This window comes from Excalfactoria chinensis, chromosome 11, assembly GCF_039878825.1.
Source record: "Excalfactoria chinensis isolate bCotChi1 chromosome 11, bCotChi1.hap2, whole genome shotgun sequence".
NCBI lineage: Eukaryota > Metazoa > Chordata > Aves > Galliformes > Phasianidae > Excalfactoria > Excalfactoria chinensis.
The window spans coordinates 5,139,464-5,152,995 of record NC_092835.1 but is presented as its reverse complement, the minus strand read 5'-3'; the positions used below and the strand labels follow the sequence as shown (position 1 = coordinate 5,152,995).

At 41.6% G+C, this 13,532-nt stretch overlaps 2 protein-coding genes across 3 annotated transcripts in view; one reads left to right on the top strand and one right to left on the bottom strand.

The window, feature by feature from the left end:
- Window positions 1-7,951, top strand: part of WWOX (WW domain containing oxidoreductase) — a 450,173-nt gene extending 442,222 nt beyond the window's left edge. For both annotated transcript variants that reach the window (XM_072346077.1, XM_072346075.1), the window contains exon 9: window positions 7,763-7,951. In XM_072346077.1, the coding sequence (XP_072202178.1) occupies window positions 7,763-7,951 (189 nt within the window). The remainder of the gene's footprint in view (window positions 1-7,762) is intronic.
- Window positions 7,952-8,977: 1,026 nt separating this feature from the next.
- Window positions 8,978-13,532, bottom strand: part of MAF (MAF bZIP transcription factor) — a 162,787-nt gene continuing 158,232 nt past the window's right edge. Inside the window, exon 3 of the mRNA XM_072346078.1 lies at window positions 8,978-9,102. The gene's annotated coding sequence lies outside the window, so the exon portion shown is untranslated. The remainder of the gene's footprint in view (window positions 9,103-13,532) is intronic.

The window sequence follows — 13,532 nt, the reverse complement described above, 5'->3', positions numbered from 1 at the left end:
TTTCTTTATCTTTAAAACTGAAACAAATAGCTTGTTGAATATTTGTCCCAAAAGGTCACTTGCTTAAAAAGCGTCGCGTTTTGTGGGGTTGTTTCACTTGTATCTAAAGTCAAAGTTGGTCTAAAAAAGGATCTATGCAATGAAGGAGGAAGCACAATGTCATTATTATGATGACATTCATTGCAATACTGCTTTTGAAAAGACTCTAAATTTTGACTAGAATTAGTATTAAAAAGCTATGTAAGTATATACAACATATACAGAACTGTATGCGTACATACATTTATATAAAGTATGTCTATAATTAAAGTTAGGTACAGCAATAATGTAAAACATTTCATGTCAGCAGAAGTTAAGAAGAGAAGCAATTTCAACAAATTCTCATGTGCATGTGTCTGAACACCAGGCAGCCCTATTCTGATGACCTACTTACAGCAGCATATCTATTCTGGCAGGATACATCTACGGTTAACAACCTGTTGGCCCAACTCTTCAAGTTACACTTGCCTGGAAGAGTGTGGCTTAGCTGGCAGAGTACATATTTCAGGGAGATTTCCAATATTATCTATAGGGTTTCCATTTTTGGCATTGGTCAGCAAGTCATAACGGGACCTGTTTGTATCAACATAGTCTCAAAAAGTGAGTGGCAGAGATTCAGAGGTGCTGCGGAAATGGATGCCCTGGGGCTCTGGCTATCACTGGCCTACTCTCTGCTCCTCACTGGGGACAGAGAAGCAAAGGACAGCAGCATCATACAGCCAACATGATCCCAACCCCATGTGAGGTTTTCCCAAATCTAGGCATGAAGCACGCGGTGTCACACCGCTGCTCTGTACGTCATGGCATAGTGAGAAGAAAGGAGCAGCAATGCTAGATTACAATTTGCATGCAATGTTCAAAACTGCCATTTCAGTGGAGCGATGATGTCTTGAAAGTGTAAATCGGGTGTGAACAGGAGTTCAGTGGGCAGGAGAAGAGAATTCAGAAGCGATCAGTGAGGAAATGCAGTGTCGGTAAAAGGCCGGTGAGCAGCCCATGGGGCATGCTGCTGAAATGCTGGTTGTGCAAGGAAAAGCCATATGCTTCACTGAAGTTTTTGAAGGTTAAGATGGTTCTCTGTCAGGCTTGAAGCAGTTTTCAGAAACTGATTATGAACTTCAGTGAGAACAAAGTAAGGAATAAGGAGCTGCCTGTGGGACCCAGCTTCCACCCAGGTGCTGCAGAAGGAGCAGTAGCGTTGCATAAACTCACATGTCTGCAACTGCCTTAAACAGGGGGTGGTTTTATCTGAGATGTCTGTGAAAGGCTGGCAGATACAATTCCAGATAGCAAATGTGGGTCCTTCTGAAGGATTTCCCAAGGCAGCTCATATGTTAGAATCCTGTGTTAGGCAATGTGGTAAGCCACAGTGCCTCTTTCTAGCATAAAAAAAAGAGTTTGGGAGGGATGAACCCACTGCTCTTGCTTTCAGGGTCTGATTACCTCTAAAGCAACCATTCATGGAGGCCCCAGTGGTACTCTGGCTAGTAGTGTTTGACCAAATTCTCATTGAGCTGGGCAAAAACAAACAGATGAGGGAGGGAGGGTAACAGCATGGAGCCTGTTGTAGCAGAAAACTTCACAGGTTAAAGAAGGAAATTTATACAATACAGAAAGATCTGCATGATTTTCCAAAGGTACTTACATTTTTATCAGCTGTAATGCCAACATCATTTTAAATCTTCTTCTAGTCATTTTAACAACAGTTTATAGTACAAACAGTGCTTTTCAATAGGAGATGTGAAAGCAGTCCATAAACGTGAACTAGTCCTCACAACACCCCTGTGAGGTGGGTAAACGTCAGTACTCTCCCATTTTACAGGTGGGAAGAGTGAGGTACGTGGAGTGGAAGTGATTTGTCCAAGTTCACTTGGGAAGTAAAGGCTGAAATGAGAACACCAGCCCAGTGCTCCTGCCTTGATGTGTTGTACTTCTCCTTTTCCCATGGCGTGACTGTTGCAGACAATCTGTTTGACACTGGACGCTGGAGGTGGGAAGCTTCCAAGCCCTATCACTGCCATAATTGAGAACATATGGGATGTTGCATAACACAAACAACATGGTGCATTATCAAAACACATTTATTACAGTGGACACATTTTCTTTTGCAAAGTTAAAACCCAGAATGTAAGTTAAATATAGCTGCATATATTGAGTAGTTGAAATAATCAGTAGGTCTTAATGCCTCAGCGGTTGAAAACAAATCCTCTTTCATGAACTACTGCAGTTCCCTTACTCAAAGAATATAGCACATTTATCTTCTATAATGTATGTAAAGAACACTGTAAATGTGTAAAGGTCTTAATGACACTAAGAAAAGTTACAGCTTGAAACCAACTATGCCTTGCAAGTAGAGAAGCTGTTAGAGTTTTGAGTCTTTGTAGTTGGGAATTAATTGAAAAAGGGATACATCAGAGGAAGAAAAAGCAGACCTTATAGATTCGGGTTTATTCGTTGTATTATCTTCTAAGAGATGCTTTGCTGGTTTAAATGTGGTGCTGGGGGAAGGGGAGGTGGTTGAGAATCTCTGTTTTAGATGTGGTTCAGTGAGACCTTTGAAAAGACTGTAATTACAGAGTCAGTTCAGGTCACGTTTTCCTGCTGGCACTTGGGTGGAGATGGGACCTGAAGTCAACTGCGCCTGATTTGTTTATTGAATCATATTTGGCAGCTCCAAAGTTTTATTTTTCTTAGTTGCAGCTGTGATTTTGGTTTATCATACTCACCCAAACGAGCAAAGGCAAGTCTCAATTTCTTATTTCCTTGCTGAAAAAAAACCACACCATCAGGGAATCCAATTTTCTTACGGGAGAATAGCACACACATACTGTGAGTGTTACTCAGAAGATAACAGTGCATCTGGGATTGCTCTGAGTAAGAGGACTGCAGCAGGAACCAAATGGTTCTCCTGTAATCTCCTGTGTGAGGCTAAAACTTACTTGCTTGAGATCCTAAATGGAAACAAGTGTATTCCTAGTGCAGCTCCATTCTGGGAGGCTGGCCAGATCTGGAGGCATTTTTTTCACACTAAAGCAGTAAATGACCATGGCTGAAGATATTAGGCAAACTGACCCTGCTCTAGCATGGATCTGAACCCTCAGGGTGCTTCCCAGGGGCACAGCAAAGGGTGGGAGAGCCCATGCACTGCAATATGCTACTGTGTAATGAGTGGTTCCACTATCAGTGATGCGCAGGCTGTTGTGTTGAGCTGGAATTTTTGTGCTAGGGCTGTTTGCTTGGTCTAGTAGTCCTGAGGTGGTTAACAGTAAAAGCCTGAAGAGTTGTAAGGAAGCACTTGGCTTTTTATTTCTCTGGAGCTGCTCGCTTTGAGTCTGGACCTTGTCACAACTGCTCTCCTCCTGTGTCATTGTGAATTCACCTCCCTCCACCGGCCATCATTTAAGATGCACCGTGCTAAACTTCACCTCAGGCTACCCAGATAACGGGCCTTAATACTTAATTTTTTTTGTAAGAAAATGAATAACTCCTTTTCAGAGAAGCTGATTCCACCTCGCTGGTAGGCAATGCCCTTAATAGTGTTTAAAGTGATCTTATTAATTTGTAGTTGATAAGTATACAGATAAGTTATGGCTTTGTTTCTATTATTTATATGCTTCCTACGTAAACCTGCTTCAGAACAGGGATCTAATCTTAGAAAATAAACATGCATTTGAAAGCAGACAAATCTGAAAACTAAACATTAGCTGTGTAATATGTTTTCTTATCAGGAACGTAAGTAGTATCTTAGAATACTAACGGATGCCTTATATATATTAATGAGGGATTTACCATACGCTGTACATCGGGAACCCCTCTTCTTTTACTGTTAAGGTATCCAATATCCATTTGTACTCAGTACCATCAGTTACAAATTGATAGCTCACAGTTATGAAATAAATGCCTGTGAACTAGTAGCTGCTTAGTACTTTTATCTCAACAAAGGATTTTGGGAGGACGGATAATTTAGATCTCTGAGCCTCAACTATAAATAAACAGCAACGGCTTTACAAATCCCACCCTGCTGCAGTTTAAGATTGTATTACAAAACTGACAAATGATTTGCAAAGGAGAATGATGAACCCTTATTACTAAGACGCTCTTCAACTTAATCCAAAACAAGATTCCTGGGTAATTTTACGTACACTGGGAAGATTGATGGCGTGGTGCTTGCCTAGCAGCTTTCAGACGTTTGCCGGGATCGGAAATGGCATTGAGGCATGATTAAAGATTCAGTTGGGCTTCTCACAAATTCTTTATCCCACGTATTCATCATCCCCACTCACTGCCTTTGTTAGGGTTAAGGCAGCTGACCCCCAGCCCGGGTGATTAGCACCATATACAACTGATGGACATAAGGAAAAAAAATGTTTAGGTTGCCCGGAGCTTTTAGCATTGTTTATTGGTTTAAATTGTTGGGAGCCGGGACGTTAATCACAATAGATCAGGGAGAGCCTGTGACAACTGACAAGCTCATTGTTTAAGACATTTTTTAACGAAGTTGTTAACATTAATTCTTTTATATAGTACTCTAATCTTCTTCAAATTATGTTCTGACATGGCACAAACCGCTTGGCATTGAAAGTCATTCAACAGTGATTAAAGTGCTCTTTTTATCGGTTTAAGAATGTTTCATCTTGTATCAGCAGTATGGAATTGTTTACTAATTAGATTCCCTAACATCCTCTGCTGTCGTATGCTGATGATATGTGAACAGGAAAGCTGATGAGCAAAAAAATTAAAACTTGTTATTAAACTGTCATAAGGCCTGGCGTATAAAGATGTCATTCAAAAGACTGCGTTCAGAAGGGCTAAACAATATTTACTGAGAAACTCAGCATTTTCTCAGCCCAGCTGTGCATTGGCTCTGCAGTTATCCAGCCCCAGCCCTTTTGAGGGGGTTGATGCCAAGCAGGGGTCAGTTGCACAAGGACCTTCCCATTTGGCATGGTCAGAATGGGCTTCCCTGGGTCCTGTTGGAATGGGGGCCATCCAACCCAACCCAGAGCATTATTGAGTCCCCTCTGTCCCTGGGCAAGTCACTTAAGATCCTGCATTCACCGGAGGAATTTAGATGCTTAAATGGCTTTGGGAACCTGAGAGTTACCTTCTATATTTCTTACTTTTGTTATCATCAAGCTCCTAGGCTCAATGAGTTCACGTTTGTCTATTATTCTCTGATATTTAAGCTTTTCCCTCTGTCAACAAAGGGATAAATATGACTGCATTTCTCTTAAATAATGAAAAGAAGACATACTTTTCTTCCTATGTGAGAACAATTGAACTTTTTTCTACCAAACCATTCAGGACAATTGAAACACTTAGAAAGATGTAAAGATATACACAGCCAAAAAGCAAATGGCACATTGCTTACATCCAGTCCTCAGTGAAACACTGGAGGCATCACATGATAAAGTGCTTTGGGCTTCCAGCCACATAATCTTTTATCACTTAAAGTAAATATCTTACATGCACACAGGGAAAACTATTCTCTTCTTTTGGAGTTGAGGTTGTGTCAGTGTTGGAGGTATAAAGCACTGCCGTTATGCTGTAGGACGTTCTCTGCCTGCTGAGAATTTTGTTGAAGAATCATCAAATTTTACTCATGTGGAAAGATAAATTATTGTTTGGTTTGGATTTTGAACTGCTCTGATAAACTTTCCTTTATGAATTAGCTGAGTTCTCTTCAAGCTAGCCTAAGTTTGGCTCAGCTGGACGGATGCTTTACAGCAATAGCTTAAGGGCTCTCATTCTGTGTTGAGCACTTCAGTTTAATTTTACCTTTCTAATAAAAGTCCAGTTGAATTGCTTGCAAAAACTAATAATAACACTCTTTGGGGGCTTTGAATCATTCTAAGCAGCTGAATACAGTGAACATACCTGTGCTGCGGAGCTTTACAGGATAGTTCAAATGAGCATAATATTGTTCTCTGTTAATAATATCTTTAGTAGAAGTCTCCTACATTTCTGCTACTGCCTTTAAGATACTCTCTCCTTTTTTAAAAAATATAGTGGTTTAATAAGAGGATTGCTTTGCATTATAGTAATTTTAAAAATATTTCGGTCTGATGATAAATATGTGCCTTAATGCAGACAGTTTGGTTTACCTTGTTATGGGAGATCATTCCTAAGCCGTGAAGCCATCATTATCAGCTTAATCCCATCTTCTGAGAAAACTGCCTATCTTGCAGACAAATACGCCTTTCTTTGCTGTTACAAAATTGAGACACCTCAATTAAGAGAGCTGAGGGTTTTTTTAGGAAGGCTGCCCTTGAAGGATGAGAATGCAGAGCAGAGTTTTTGGAGGCTGACCTGCAAACAGCACCATGAGTTTCCCTGATTGTGGCATTGAAAGGCTGGGGAAAAAAAAAACAAAAACAACTGCAGGAAAATGAGTTGAAGCTCATTCCCTTTTCCCATTAAATTATCCTAATGTGGCAACGTCTAATTTCTCTTCGTTTACTTCTTTCTATCATACTTGGCAGCTTCTTTATTCTGATTCCTATCAGCCCATAATGAGTTACCACAGAAAGGACTAAGATGTACATAAATAATCGCAAGATGCCAGATAAACTATCGGTTTTAAATTAGCGTTGTGCGCAGTGCCTTGCTTTGCGCTCTCACCTCTTATTTTTAATTACAGTTTACAAAGGCAGCCAGTTTCATGCTCTTTTTGCACCTCTCCTGGCACTGTGCTTGCAGCCCTGAGTGCCCCATAGCTGGGGTGTATCCACTGGTGCACACGTGCCCTGCAGCTTCAGCTTTCTATTGGAGAAATTCAGAGAAGCCTGTTCATCATATAAGTTAATTTTTTGTTTAAAAAGAAGAAGGAAAAAGGAAAAAAAAAAAAAGAAACAAAACAAAACAAAAAAAACTCTGCTCCACAGAAGCCTCTAATCTACCTGCTTCGTAAAGCATTATAAGACTTGAGAAAATGGTTTTTAGAGAATAGTAAATTAAAAGAAAACACTGGAAAGGCTCATGTCTGTGCAGAACCAGCCTCTCTGCCTGCAGCAGATGACAAACATTCCTGCACGGCAGCAGTGACAATGGCCACAGCAAAACCACTGATCAGAGATAGATGGGCCGGTTTGGCACAAAGCCCTACTGCACTTTGCATGATAGGTCTTAATCAGAGTGCCCAGGTTAATTTTGTATGAGAGGCTTAAAAAACCCAACCCACCAGAATAGATATACCTGTCAGTTTGCACTGCTTGCCAGGGTTAGGAAACAGCAGTACCCAAATTATGGGGCATTTTGGGGTTGGAATGGAGCTTTTAGGTGCTGCTTTGAAACTTGGATCAACTTCTTTTCTGGTTTCTTGGATCAACTTTTCTGGTTTTAGGGGTTTTTTTTCACTACTCCCCAGGATTTATTGAAAAAGAGCAAAAGAGCAGAGATCAGGGAATGAGATTCTGGATTATTTCTGTCATTCTAAGAGCAAATGAAAAGGAAAAATAACTCCTCATTAGGGTGTGTTATAGGTAAGTGGCCGGCAGGCAGACAGGCAGCATCCTTAGCAATGCTTTGGTTGCAGTGCTTTCTCCGATGCTCTCCTAAAGACGCACAGCTCCGATGGAGCGCAAGCAAATTGACAGCAATAAAAACACCTGTGTTTCTCTCTATATAAATATACATACAAATATGCTTGTATATATATACATACATATATATATATATGGGGTTTTTTCATTTTTTTTTTTTTCCATTTTTTTTGTCATTTCAGCAACAAGGAGCTGCCACAACCGTGTACTGCGCGACGGCCGCCGAGCTGGAGGGGCTGGGCGGGATGTACTTCAACAACTGCTGCCGCTGCCTGCCCTCGGACGAGGCTCGCAATGAGCTGACGGCCACAGCCCTATGGGAGCTGAGCGAGAGGCTGATCCGTGAGCAGCTTGGCAGGCGGTCCCCGTGACGGAACGCCCCGCGCACTCGGAACCTGCCAGCGCTGGAGCCCGTCCAATCTTATCATCTAGAGGGTTTCCGTATACCTCCGATAGAGATTAACCAGTGTTAAATGAAATAATAGCAGTCACAACATAGTGAAAAATGTTAAGTACTAATGGGAAATGGGGAATACGGCGGGTTAAAGGGACAATGCGGCTTCCTGGGGCTTAGTTAGTCGTGCTTCTCTTCTTTTGATTATAGCCTGTTCAAAGTGTAACCCAAGGAGGCACGCTTTGTGCTATTGCAGAAACGCGGTGCCACAGATATTCTCTGTTGTTTTGATTAATGGCTTAGGTATGTAGCCCAATATGGGATTTCCTCTTTATTTTGATAATTACTGTCTGTTAGGCTGTAGGTATTGACCGGGATATGGGTAGTGGTGTTGATTCCTTTTCCCTGCAAGGATTTTATAGGGTGTGGCGAATAAAAAAGATTATTAAGGAAAGAAATCTCTCCTGCCCTTGACTGCTGGCTGCTAATACATCCATGCTATCTAAAAACAGGGGGTGCAAGAAGACTTCTGAACAGAAATGCCAAAATCACAGCTAATTAAATATTTCTTTCGTCTTAAAAGATTATAATAAAAGATATTCTGTAAACCATTCCTTAATATCATAGAATTAGCAAAGACGGTTTTGTTTCCTAAAGAACGCACAGGGTGTAATCAGGGGGGTTAAGTGGTATTTCCATCCATTTCTCAGTTCACAGTTTTAAGGAGTTTTTGTGTTTTTTTTCTTGCAAAATTCACTGTAGCTCAGTTCTCTTGATACTGTATCCCAATCCAAATCTCTCTATGTTTCTTTAAATATAATAAAACAACATGCTTGCTTGAGTATTGTCACCTGAAGAGAAAGTTTGTCTCATTTCTGCAAACGTCTTAATTAATTTTCTTTCTTTTTCTTTTTTTTTTTCTTTTTTTTTTCTTTTTTTTTTTTTTAGAAAAGAAAAACTTGAGGAAAAATAAAGAGCTTCTCGTTGCTACCAAGAGAATGCTGATTTTTTTTCTTGTTTCTTTCAGAGTTCTTGTTTGTTTGTTTCTTTGTTTTGTATTTTGTGCTTTGTAGCTGTCTTCGTGCCAGAACGTTGTCCTAAGCCACCATCAGTCCAGCATCACATTTTCTGTGGACAGAATATAAACACATAAATAGAAGGACACATTGTTAATAGAAGCTTATATGACCCCTGTATCAAATGATTTATTGCTAACAGTCTGTCTTCTATGATTTGTCTCATAAGGACTCAGCTGTTGCATAGGTGTTATAATAAGGCATGCAGTCACCTGGCAGGAGCACCCCAAGCATCCTCCTATGGAAAGCCCCACTGCACTTCGGTAAGGATTGAGGGTGTTATAGCTATACCTAGAAGCCATATACTGGTTTGACTCTAATTTTTCCATTTCCAGCTAACTCTATCTCAGTGTGAGCTCTCCTTAGTTTGGCAGCATTCAGTCACCTGTGCACAAGGGTGGAAATCTCTGCAGGGAAGGGCTCTCTTTCTGTAAACTTAAATGTCTTCAGTGTGGGAAGCTGGGAGCTACTGTGCTCTGATCTAGGCTGAGTCAGCTGACCCAGATTTATACCAAGGAAATGGAGGCTTTTTCTTTCCTCCAAAGCCCTTGGCATCTTTCAACCTCCTGCCCAAGTGCAGCCTCAACTACTGCTGTCTTCCCCACTGTTGCTTGCTCACTGACTTCCTTACCCAATGCTGCAGCCTTTCCTAAAGCAGCAATAAAAACAATATGGCCTTGCTTATATCTGCTGCACAGCCTGTGCTGCCACTGCCCTCCCTAAATAAGCAATCCTGCCTGTCATTCTTCCTCTACAGCAGGCTGCTACCCCAAGGCCAGCTCTTACTCCCGCATTGAAGCATTTGGCAGAATAAAGAAATAAAAAGGGATTTTCCAGCAAGAGCAACATCTCTTTTCAGCTTTTTTTTTCTTTTTCTTTTTTTTTTCTTTTTCTTTTTTTTTCTTTTTTTTTTTTCCTTTTTTTTTTCCTTTTTTTTTTCTTTTTTTTTTCTTTTTTTTTTTTCCTTTTTTTTTTTTTTTGAAAGAAGGAAGAAAGAAAAAAACAAACTCTTTCTAGTCTCCTGGGTTTGTTCTGTGCTCCACAGACCAGATCCTGGTATTGGGTAATGCCTGAAAGGTTTGTTGGTGTGGGTCAAAGTGCTTGCACATTGAAGTGTTGGTTACAATCAAATTCCTTGGGTTGTCTGGAGTTTGTCTGGGGGTGAAAAACTGATTAACTTCTGTCACCTGTGCAGCAGTCTTCTCAAAAGGATTATTTTTCACACCAAAAAGTGAATTACTCACATATGCCAGTACCCCAGCCCAAGACAGCAGGGCTGTGCACCACGACTGGCACTGCTCAGTGCTTTAAAAAGACATTGCTGACCTCGCTTCAAAGAACACCTGGGCACCAATTTTCTTCCCATGTATTTCCCTCTTTCAGTATTAGGAGGAGAAAGCATTTTCACCATCAGCATAGTTTTGCATTAGTATGTAAGCAAGCAAATGTGACTTTATAGAGTTGATCAGTTTCTGGTCGATACTCACTGGCTCTGGTGCATTACAGTAGCTAACCAGCATGTAACAGTCCCCATTTTCTCAAACTCAGGTAGAGTGTTTCCTCACTCTTACTTTCTCTCATTCTCTTCCTTTTTCTTTCTCCCTTTTTTCCTTCCCTTTCTCTGCCCTCTCCTTTTGTCTCTCACTCTCCTACACAGAGATGGTCAGCAAAAAAAACGAAAACACAAAACCAAACCAACCTTGCACTTTTTTTTCCCCATTTTCATTCCAAATAAAAAATGGCACAAAGCTGCAGAGCGTTTGCTTCTATTAGAAACACTTGTGAAAATAATTTTTTTTACACTCAGCTCGGTTTCAGTGCAGGAGGGATGTGCAGGACATTAAGAAAGGAAAAGCGATTGAAAAGAAACAGACCTCAGACCCTCCTTTTTAATATCCTAGATGTGCCTATGTAAGTCATTGGCTTTGAAATATATTTTGGTGTAAAATTTGGCACATTTAAAGCTAGTCGGGTTTATTTATTTGACTGGCTTACATTTTTCTGGTTGATTTACCTGAGGCAATGTCTGTGTGAATCACTCCACAAAGCATTGACTTTGGTGTTCATTAAAGGTAGTTAAGTGATCCTACATCTGATATTAAAGCAAACCCCATTAACCTTAACTAGTATCATATCAGCAAAACAAAAATGACTGGACAAAGCAAAAGAGAGTGTGTATTTATAGTTCTTGGAAAAGATCCAGCCAACTTGCATCAAGCCTCTAATAGTCCTATGGTTATCCCCCCCAAATGGTGTTGGGTTTTTTTTTTTTGTCCCTGTCTTTATAGGTGTCATGGTTCTACTTAAGTCTGTGTTTATGAACAAGCAAACTCCCAAAGCTCCTGTAGGAATGGAGGTGTTCTCCATGCTGTGGGCAATTGTCCATGGTCCGCCCAGGAAGGAGATGAGTGCAGGGACTGGATAGAGGAGAACCAGCAAAAAAAAAATAGCAAAAAAACATGCCAAGACTCTGCTTTTATTTCTTTAATTTTCTTCTGACATCTGGAAGACAAATTTCAGATGTTTTCAGAGCAGGTAGGTATTTTTATTATTAAAGTCTTTCCAGCAACACTGCAATAATTTGACTTACATCAAGGTTGAATAACTCCTTGTCAGGTGTTAAGCTCATGACCTTTCAAGCCAAACACTCTTATACTAACCAGTTTACCATTGGAATGATCAATATCTTGTAAGTGAGAAAGTCTAGACAGATCTTATTTTGTCCTTTGGTATCACTTGTGGCTTTGGAATTGATCATTATATGCGGCAGGGGGAAAAATGCCTATACATTTCATGCTCCGTATTTATCTTGACAAGGTTCTCTAGGATTATATTTTCATAATCTGAATGGCAGTGGAACAGCTGCTCAAACTGTGCAAGTCCTTCTTATCAGGCTGAATTTAAGCTACGGTAATTACTCTTTCTCCTTATGTATTTCTTTTTTAAACAAGCGTGTACCATACTTTAAAATATATGGTGAGGGGCGGCAGGGGGGCATGCTGAGAAGCTTGGAAAATACTGCTAGAATTTGACATATTTCTTTCCATGCAGAGTGGCTGATTCAGGCTTGTGTTTTGTTCTCATTGTAAGCCCTGAGTCTGAAGGCAGTTTGGGAAAACCAGCCCAGCTGGTGGTCAAACCAGTGTCTTACAGTTTGGTAGTGGGGCGATCCCATGGGACTGAGAATGCAAAGATCTTCCTAAAGTGCTGACTTTACGCCCTCAGCCTTTTGAGCCCGTGGCTGGCCGTCAGCATGGTTTCATAGAATCATAGAATTACTCAGGTTGGAAAAGACCTTGAAGATCATCAAGTCCAACCACAGCCTAACCAGTAGCCTATCTCTTAAAAAACAACCACAAAACAATACTACAACAACAAACCTCTGCTAAATCATATCCCTGAGTACCACATCCAAACGGCTCTTAAACACATCCAGGGATGGCGATTCAACCACCTCCTTGGGGAGCTCATTCCAGTACCTAACCACCCTTTCTGTAAAGAAGTTCTTTCTAATATCCAACCTAAACTTGCCCTGGCACAACTTGAGGCCATTTCCCCTCGTCCTGTCACAAGTCAGTAGTGAGAAGAGACCTGCCCCACTCTCACTGTAAGAACCTTTCAGGTACTGGAAGACGGCAATAAGGTCTCCCCTCAGCCTCTTCTTCAGACTAAACAGCCCCAGCTTCCTTAGTCTCTCCTCATAGGGCTGATTCTCCAAGCCCTTAACGAGCCTCGTTGCCCTTCTCTGGACCTGCTCCAGTACCTCCATGTCCTTCTTGTGCTGAGGTGCCCAAAACTGGACACAGTACTCGAGGTGAGGCCTCACCAATGCTGAGTACAGGGGCAGGACTTCCTTAGTCCTGCTCACCACACCATTCCTGATACAAGCCAGGATGCCATTGGCCCTCTTGGCCACCTGGGCACACTGCTGGCTCATATTCAGCTGACTGTCCATCAGCACACTAAGGTCCCTTTCCGTCTGGGAGCTTTCCAGCCACACCTCCCCAAGCCTGTAGGGTTGCCTGGGGTTGTTATGACCAAAATGCAGGACCCGACACTTGGCCCTGTTGAAACTCATTCCATTAACCTTGGCCCATCAATCAAGTCTATCCAGGTCCCTCTGTAGTGCCCTTCTCCCCTCAGGCAGATCAACACTCCCTCCCAGCTTAGTGTCGTCTGCGAACTTACTGAGGGTGCACTCAATCCCCTCATCCAAATCATCAATGAAGATGTTAAACAGAAGCAGCCCAAGCACCGAGCCCTGGGGGACGCCACTTGTGACCGACCGCCAACTGGATTCCACTCCATTGACCACAACTCTCTGGGCCCAGCCATCCAACCAGTTCTTCACCCAGCGGAGCGTACACCCATCCAAACCACGGGCAGCCAGCTTCTCTACCAGAATGTTATGGGGAACAGTGTCAAAGGCCTTACTGAAGTCCAGGTAGTCCACGTCGACAGCCTTTCCCTCGTCTACTAAGC